The sequence below is a fragment of the Capricornis sumatraensis genome, chromosome 19, assembly GCF_032405125.1.
Source record: "Capricornis sumatraensis isolate serow.1 chromosome 19, serow.2, whole genome shotgun sequence".
In the NCBI taxonomy this organism is placed as follows: Eukaryota; Metazoa; Chordata; class Mammalia; order Artiodactyla; family Bovidae; genus Capricornis; species Capricornis sumatraensis.
In genome coordinates, this window is record NC_091087.1 from 73,734,413 (window position 1) to 73,743,031 (window position 8,619).

Consider the following 8,619-nt stretch of genomic DNA (forward strand, 5'->3'; position numbering starts at 1 on the left):
TCTGCTTCCCAGCGCTCTGTACACTCATCAGCGTGGGACTAGGTACGTTAGCGTGAAGGACTGGACTTGGCAGCAGTAGGCTGGGGACCCCCCGACAACTGAAGGTCGGCACCAGCCTGGTGTTTGTGTGCTTTACCTCATCTTCTCACCCCCAGTGGCGGGCACCTGTGGTCTCCGTGGTCCATCTCTGGCAAGGGCTTGCTGGGGGGCAGTTCCAATTACACGCCTGCCATAAACACGCCTTTCCATAATTCAGGGGGGAAATGCTCTGTGGGCATTTTTTTTCCACTGGAGACACTTCATAGAGGACTAACACTTTTAATTTGAATGGAATTCTTAGTCTCCTTACTAGAGGTGGGAAATAAGAAAGCTTGCTTTTGTCCTTCAATTATTAATTCCTCAACAGCAGGACCACTGGCACCAGACCAGCTGAGCCACAAGGGAAGCCCAAGAATACTGGAGTGGGTAGCCTGTCCCTTCTCCAGCGGATCTTCCCGACCCAGGAATTGAACCAGGATCTCCCGTGTTGCCGATTCTTTACTATCAGGGAAGCCCTCCTTAGACTAAGGGGAGTTAAAAACTGCTGCTGCATTAGATTGGTAAGGATTAAAGATTATTGCTTACCCACCCAGGCACTTCCTACCCACCAGTACTTACTGGCCATGACAGACCTTCCAGTCTGTGGACTCTCCAGGCCTCTCTCTGCTCTAGGTCCAAATCCTGGGTAGACCTCCCACCAAGTACTCTAACGCTCACCCCTGCCCTCTCCAACTGCTAATGTGCTTATGGCTGTCAGCAGCCTCCCGGACACACCTTTCCTGAGGCTCAATAAAGAACCAGAGAACAAGCAGCAGAGATGGTGTCAGGTGGGAAGGTGTTCAGCAGCTGTGGTTCATAAGGGCAAGGCAGTAAAAGGGCGGTCATTACACAGCCTGTTTCACCAATACCAGCAGAGTGCAGCTCAGACATCGAAATCCTAAAGCACAATGATGTTATTATAAAGTCTAACACATGGACACAAAAGCAGCAAGCTCCATTCTCTTGTAAGTATAGAGGCTCACCCCCAAACATGCGGCCTGAGCACCCTAAGGTCGCAGCAGTAGGCTCTAGGGAGGCCACACCGACCACCTGCTCCCTTGACTCTCCTAGGGAAGAGGCGCACAGCTCATGTTTTACATTCTGGGACCACCCCCACAAGTAAGACATCACACATCATTTCTTTTAATTCATCTGTATTTGTTACAACTTTTTGAAGCAGAATGTGACTTGAGCACTACATTTCCATTCACAAAACTTGCTCCAAGTTACCTTTCCAGCGGCTTTACAACATGCCTGGGCAGGCTTATAATTTTGCTACTCTCAACAATATTTTTCTTTGGAAAACAAGCCCTATGTATGGACAGTGACTCCAAGTTGGTTCAGCTTAACACACTAACTTCTAGAGGCCTGGCACATGCAGTCATAACTACAGGGGATGGAAGTTTTAAAAAGTATATCCCAGAAGATGAAAACTTGCTGTAATAAGAGTTTCTTTTAAACACCAAGGTATATACTTCAGAACACTTCAGTGACAGAAAATTTTGGTCTACTAAAGAATCTGCTTGATAGCTAAACACTTCAGACCACAAAGTTAACAGAGGTTACACACACCTTACAACAAAGGTTAACTACTTCCATCTGTTAAAATAAGCCAACATGAAACTAGGAAAAAACAACGAGCTCTGCTTTAGTGCTAAAAGTATCACAGTATCACACTTAGTATAAAGAAATCTTATCCTCCCCTTATGCAGTTGTCATGCCATACAGACTTTAAATGTTAACAAAAATAAAGAAATACTCGAGAACATATTGGAGGGAACGGAGACAGCGTGCTGAACACACCGCCAGGCGAGCCTCGGCAGCGCTCAGTCTACTTCCTCCATGCGGGACGTGTCGTCGTCTCCTTCCAGGGGCGGCATTTCCTCAGTGACTGCAGCGCTGCTGTCGTCAGCAGTGGGGTCATCCTCGTCAATACCTTTAAGGAAATAAAAAAACATGGATTAAGTTTCTTCAAGCCGCATAATTAGTCCAACAGTACAGGTTCATCATACCCACTTCTCAAGGCTGAACGAATTAGAAGGGACACGACGAAAAGGGCTTATTTACCCCCTTTTAACTCATGTGACGTCAGTGTTTTGCAAATGGAAAAGCAAGAGCGCCCAACTTTGTTGAAACTGCTGAAAGTTCAGCCTTTGCAACAGTCATCTGTTTAGGTTTCCCCAGTGGCACCCCACACGGTGCCTGCACACGGCTCACCAAGGCCAAGCTTGATCATCCTGTAGATCCTGTTGGCGTGTGTCTGGGGATCCTCCAGACTGAAGCCAGAAGACAGGAGAGCTGTTTCGTACAGCAGGATGACCAAATCCTTCACAGACTTGTCATTCTTGTCAGCCTCTGCCTTCTGCCTCAAGGTCTCGATGATGGAATGGTCAGGGTTGATCTCCAGGTGCTTCTTGGCTGCCATGTAACCCATCGTCGAGTTGTCTCTCAGGGCTTGCGCCTTCATGATCCGCTCCATGTTTGCTGTCCAGCCGTATGTGCTTGTGACAATGCAGCATGGGGAGGTCACCAGCCGGTTGGACACGACCACCTTTCATAAAAAAAAAAAAAGTATACAGCGATAACTGGGCATAGAGATGTTCCATTCTCAGTGCTTGTCACCAGGTTTATTTGAATATTTAAGGAACTTGAGTATTAATGAATCAGAAATACTATTTGCAAATACTATTGCAAATCCGAAGCTTTAAGTTCCTTTTAAGTTCTAATATCTTTAAAGATGTTAAGGACTATCTATATGTGACTTGTTCAAAAGACACCTAACACCCCTAAGAAGGGTTAGTAACCAGAAAATAAAAAAGATGGTATTCACACACCTTTTCAACTTTCTTCTCCAAAATGTCCTTCATGATTTTGCAGAGGTTTTCAAACTTTGTCTTTTTCTCTTCTTGTTTCTTTTTCTCTTCCTCATCTTCTGGAAGTTCCAGGCCCTCTTTGGTGACTGACACTAAGGTCTTCCCCTCAAACTCCTTCAGCTGTTGCACACAGTACTCATCAATAGGCTCAATCATGTAGATCACTTCCAAGCCGTGCTTCCGGAGACGCTCCACAAAGGCCGAGTTGGCTACCTGGTCCTTTGTCTCACCTAAGAAACAGAAGTTTTATATCTTTTGACAGCGGTCTCATTTATTTTGGTTAGATTAACTCCTACTAAATTATGTGTACCACCACACGGGTAGAAAACACGTGCAACTGTTCCTATGGGATCACAAAAAGATCGACTTCACAGTTATTGCCTGTAAGTTACCTGTGATGTAATAGATGTGTTTCTGGTTTTCCTTCATTCTTGTGCAATAGTCCTTGAGAGAAACCATCTCATCACCAGAAGCAGAAGTATAGTACCTCAACAGCTCTGAAAGCTTCTTCCGATTTTGGGAATCTTCATGTATTCCAAGCTGAAAGACAATGTTAGCTTTAGAAAGACTTTCTCTGTGTTCAATTATTTCAAAAGGAAAATCAGTTTGATTACTACTCTTAATAGTCAAATGTGTTTCTAACCAACCTTAATATTTTTAGAGAACTGCTCATAAAACTTCTTGTAGTTCTCCTTATCTTCTGCCAGTTCAGTGAAGAGTTCCAAGCACTTTTTGACCAAATTCTTCCTGATAACTTTCAAAATTTTGCTTTGTTGCAACATCTCACGGGAAATGTTCAGAGGGAGATCCTCAGAATCCACCACACCTCTAATGAAATCTGAAACAGACCAAATGCAGCCAGTCACTCCAAAGACAAAAACTGACAAATCTGTAAACCCAAAAAAATCAATGAATGATTTTCCCCATATTTAGTTTAAAAACCAGGAGCTGACAGGATTAATCTCTTAGACTAGTAACAGTGACCGTTCTTCATATCAGACTATACTTACTCAGGTATTCAGGGATTAGCTCCTCACAGTTATCCATGATGAAAACTCTGCGGACATACAACTTAATGTTGTTCTTCTTCTTTCTGTTTTCAAACAGGTCAAAAGGAGCTCGTCTTGGGACAAAAAGGAGGGCTCTGAATTCCAACTGTCCTTCAACTGAAAAATGCTACAATAAAACAATCAAGATTAACACAGGGCAAACAACTTGAAGCAATAAAAAATTTCACGTATACCCGAGTTACCTAACAATGACTCTGGGCAACGCACGGGGCATCGGGGAACAGAATGCTGCCTCCAACATCTGCAGGGATGGAAGCACTTAGCAGTCACTCACCTTGACCGCCAAGTGGTCCTCCCAGTCGTTGGTCAGGCTCTTGTAGAACTCTCCGTACTCCTCGTTAGTGATGTCATCAGGGTTCCTGGTCCAGATGGGCTTTGTCTTGTTCAGCTCTTCCTGATCGATGTACTTCTCCTTGATCTTCTTCTTCTTCTTCTTGTCCCCGTCCTTCTTCTCCTCCTCCTCTTCATCTGAGCCAACGTCTTCTATCTCGGGCTTGTCATCGGACTCCTTTTCTTCTTTCTCCTTCTCTTCCTCTTTGTCTTCCTTCTCTTCTGCTTCATCATCGCTAACTTCTTTATCACGTTCCTTTTCCACCTTCAAAGGAGGACAAAGCATGTCACCTCTCCATCACAAAACTGGGGGAAAAAAAGCTAAAGGAGACTGCAGCACTTACACCAATACCACCTGAGAAACACTAGTAGCCAGGAAGCTACTCAACCCATTTCTGAAGGATCTATTAACAGCCCTGGGAACCTTGACAGGAGTCGACCCACCAGCCCAGGAAATTAGTGCAAGTTTGGATCTCTTATGAAAAGCACTAAGGACTAACAGGATTTCAGTTCAATCACTTTAGTAACCTACATATACAGGATACATGGAAACTCACAAAGAGAGTGATGGGATAGCCAATGAACTGAGAATGCTTCTTCACAATCTCCTTTATCCTCCGCTCCTCCAGGTACTCAGTCTGGTCTTCTTTCAGATGCAGAATAACCTTTGTTCCACGCCCCATCGGTTCTCCTGAAAAGGAAGTCCAGAGAATTGAGGCCAATTTCAATCACAATGGCCTGATCAAGGCAAAAAAAACACTATTTCGCTCTCTAGGGCAGTTATCCGAAAAGTCTACGAAGCAGGAGGTTGTGGTTACTACAACTGAGCAGAGTCTGAGGGCAGTTAACGGCCTTACCCAAGATAACCAACCACAAGTGCATGTGCATGCTATCACCCTCCAGGCAAACAGGTTTTTAAACACTACACACAAACTTCACCCCTTCTTTGGGGCTCCAGTGCCTACAGCACCCCACCCTGTTCTCGGGTGCCTACCTGTGTCAGTCCTCACTGTGAAGGACCCTCCTGCAGAAGACTCCCAGGCATACTGCTCATCATCGTTATGTTTGGTGATGACGGTCACTTTCTCAGCCACCAAATAGGCTGAATAAAACCCGACACCAAACTGGCCAATCATGGAGATATCAGCGCCAGCCTGCAAAGCCTCCATGAACGCTTTGGTCCCGGACTTGGCGATGGTGCCCAGGTTATTAATCAAATCGGCCTTGGTCATCCCAATGCCGGTGTCCACGATGGTGAGGGTTCGATCTTGCTTGTTCGGTATGAGATTAATGTGCAGCTCTTTCCCCGAGTCTAATTTACTGGGATCGGTCAAGCTCTCATACCTGATCTTGTCCAAGGCCTATTTAAGAAAAGACACGTGATGACACACAACTTCCCCCCTAAACAGTGCCCTTTCACACAAACACCCCACTCCGCCATGAGACTTACGTCTGACGAGTTTGAAATCAGCTCCCTCAGGAAAATCTCTTTATTCGAGTAAAAAGTGTTGATGATCAGTGACATCAACTGGGCAATTTCCGCCTGGAAGGCGAACGTCTCCACCTCCTCCTCCTCCATCGGCTGGTCCTGGGCCTGGGTCTCCTCGGGCATCTGCCGGGGAACGCGGAGCCCGTGAGGCCACCGGCCGGACCCCTCCCCGCCGCGTCTCGCTCCCGCTCCCGAGCCCGGGGCGCGCGGGAGGCGCCGGCTGACAAAGGATGACCTCATTCCGGGGGCCGGGCGCCGCCGCCACCGCCGCCGCCCACGCCGGCCGCACGGCCGCTGCTCGGCCCGGGCGCCCCCACCCGCGGCCCGGGGACCCCCCTCCGGGGCCGCAGACCCCGGCCCTCACCATCCCGCACGATCCCGGAGCCCCGGGGCCCACTCGCTCCCGACGGCTGGGGGGGGCTGGGGGGGAGGGGACGGGAGACCGCCGCAGGCCCGAGGCCTGCCGGGTTAATCACGGCCGCCCCGGGCCCGCCGGCCTCAGGGGGCTCCGGGGGCTGCCCTCGCCGCCGCCCACCCGCCCCTGGATCCCCGCGTCCCCCTACAACCGCCTCCCCTCACCTTGGCTGAAGGACTAGCGCGGGCTCCGCAGCGACGCAGCACCGGGACGCAGAGGCAACTGGCGCACCGCCCCCGCGCCGCCCTTATATAGAGGCGGGCCCGCCCAGCGCACGGCGCCTTTTCCAGAAGCCTCCCGAACCTTCCGGAAGAACCCTCCCCAACCGCCGGAGCGGCCGCGCGCCTGCGCCTGCGCACTGGAGGCCGCCCGCCCCCTCCTCGGGGCCGGGCCGCGCCGCGCGCTCCCACGCCTCACGGCGCCTGCGTGCCGAGCGTGCCCGCGCCCGCCGCAGTGCGCCTGCGCTACCCGGAGCGTTCCGGCGGGTCTCGCGCCTTCCGGTGCCGCTGTTCCCGGCCCTACCCGCCCCGGCGCGCGGCGTTCTGCGCCCCGCCGGCCTCACACCGCTGGCCCGCCAACCCCGCTTGGCGCGCGTCGGCCTAACGCTCCCCCGACCCAAACCTCTGTCCAGGCCCCGGGGGCTGATCGCCCGTGCCAGCGGCTCTAGGAAGTCCAGAAAAGTAAACTCTCGGTGGTTAAAGCGTGTCCCCAGATAGTGTGCGCTCCGGATCCCCCCAGCATCGGGACCCCCCGACCACGGGCCTGGGGCTAGGTTTCGAGCCTTGAGGCCGCGCTTAGGGGATCAAAGCCGGGGTGAGGGGTCCAGTCCCGTGTCACAGGTATATGCTTGGGGCATTGATCGCAGGCTCAGGTCCATGGTTAGGGGTTTGGGGGGTCCGGGCAGCGATTAGGGGGTCCAGGGCGCATCTCTTTGCCAGGGCAGCGGTTATAGGTTCAGGGCCCTAGGAATTCGGGCAACAAGTGCCTGCCAGAGCCTCGTTAACGCGGAGGCTCAGAGCCCCAGCCTGGTTGTGGGGTGCAGCGGTCTGTGAGCGAGGGGTGACCAGCGTGTGTGCAGGGGGAGCAGAGGGGAACTCCAGAGCCTCGTGGGTCCGTTCGGCTGGTTCTGAACCAGAGGTGGGGCCTGGAACAAACCGCCATTCCCCCGCCACTCCAGTATGGGGACTCGTCCTGTCCTTAGGCCCGATTGCGCCCGAGGCAGGGGGGGTGGGGTGGCGCGGGGAATGTTAAAAGGGGACACAGTCCCGAATTCTCCCAGCCTTTGCTTAGTTCTTTGAGCGTTTGTACCTACTTTGTGCTGTGCTTAGTCGCTCAGTCGTGTCCGACTCTGCGACTGTAGCCCGCCAGGCTCCTCTGTCCAGGGGGATTCTCCAGGGAAGAATACTGGAGTAGGTTGCCATGCTCTCCTCCAGGGGATCTTCCCGAACCCAGGGATCGAACCCAGGCCTCCTGCATTGCAAGAGGATTCTTTACCGTCTGCGCCGGTGGCTTCCCTGTTACCTACTTTGGGTTTGTTTTAAAACTGCATCTTTCAAGGCACTGCAGGCCCTAGTCTGGAATTCTGGGACTTGGTGATCATACATGCTGACCCAGCCCACGCACGCATCATGATTTTGTTAAAAGGCCCATCTCTTTTTACTTATTCTGTGTAATTTGAGATATCGTATGATGGACGGCTCTGCGGCAGAGAATCTGCCTGCAATGCAGGAGACCTGGGTTCCATCCCTGGGTTGGGAAGATCCCCTGGAGGAGGGCATGGCAACCCACTCCAGTGTTCTTTAGAGAATCCCATGGACAGAGGAGCCTGGCGGGCTACATAGCCCGAGGGGTTGCAGAGTCGAACACAACTGAGCGACTGAGTACATACCTTGCACACGTGAAGTATATAATTCACGGTATGGGTAATTAACTTGCTTTAAAAGATAATTTCTAAGTGGGAATCCTGAAAGTGTTTAGAACAGTGTCAGATGGTTGCGGGGGCGGGGGGGGGGGGGTGTTGGGGGAGGATCTTGGGTCTTCAACCCGGTCAATAGCGGGCGGGGGGGTGGGGGCGTCGGCGATCCAGGAAGCCGAGGCTTCCTGAGCAGGCACCCCTGCCCTGCCCAGGCCTCTCCCGGTTAGCCATCCCCTTCTTCTGGGCTCCTTTGTCTCCAGTGCCTTCTACCACTGCCCTCCACCCCCCACCCCTTCTTGGGAACAATCTGGAAGCTCCTTACGATGTAAACAAACTTGACTGACGACTCCCTTCACTTCCTAGTCTCCAGAGAAACCCAGCTTTTCCGGGAACAGGGTTCTCACACTGGGGCTTGAGCCCCCTTTGGGAGGCTGTGACATCAGCGCGGG

At 51.6% G+C, this 8,619-nt stretch overlaps 1 protein-coding gene across 1 annotated transcript; it reads right to left on the reverse strand.

The window, feature by feature from the left end:
* Positions 1-1,228: 1,228 nt before the first annotated feature.
* Positions 1,229-6,539, reverse strand: HSP90AA1 (heat shock protein 90 alpha family class A member 1). The gene is made up of 11 exons (XM_068990862.1): positions 6,420-6,539; positions 5,802-5,963; positions 5,346-5,712; positions 4,909-5,042; positions 4,296-4,616; positions 3,962-4,127; positions 3,599-3,789; positions 3,344-3,491; positions 2,913-3,181; positions 2,296-2,629; positions 1,229-2,014 (listed from the first exon to the last, which is right to left on the reverse strand). Exons 2-11 carry the CDS (start codon positions 5,961-5,963, stop codon positions 1,905-1,907), a joined length of 2,202 nt encoding a protein of 733 aa, XP_068846963.1. The 5' UTR covers positions 6,420-6,539; the 3' UTR covers positions 1,229-1,904.
* Positions 6,540-8,619: the final 2,080 nt, after the last annotated feature.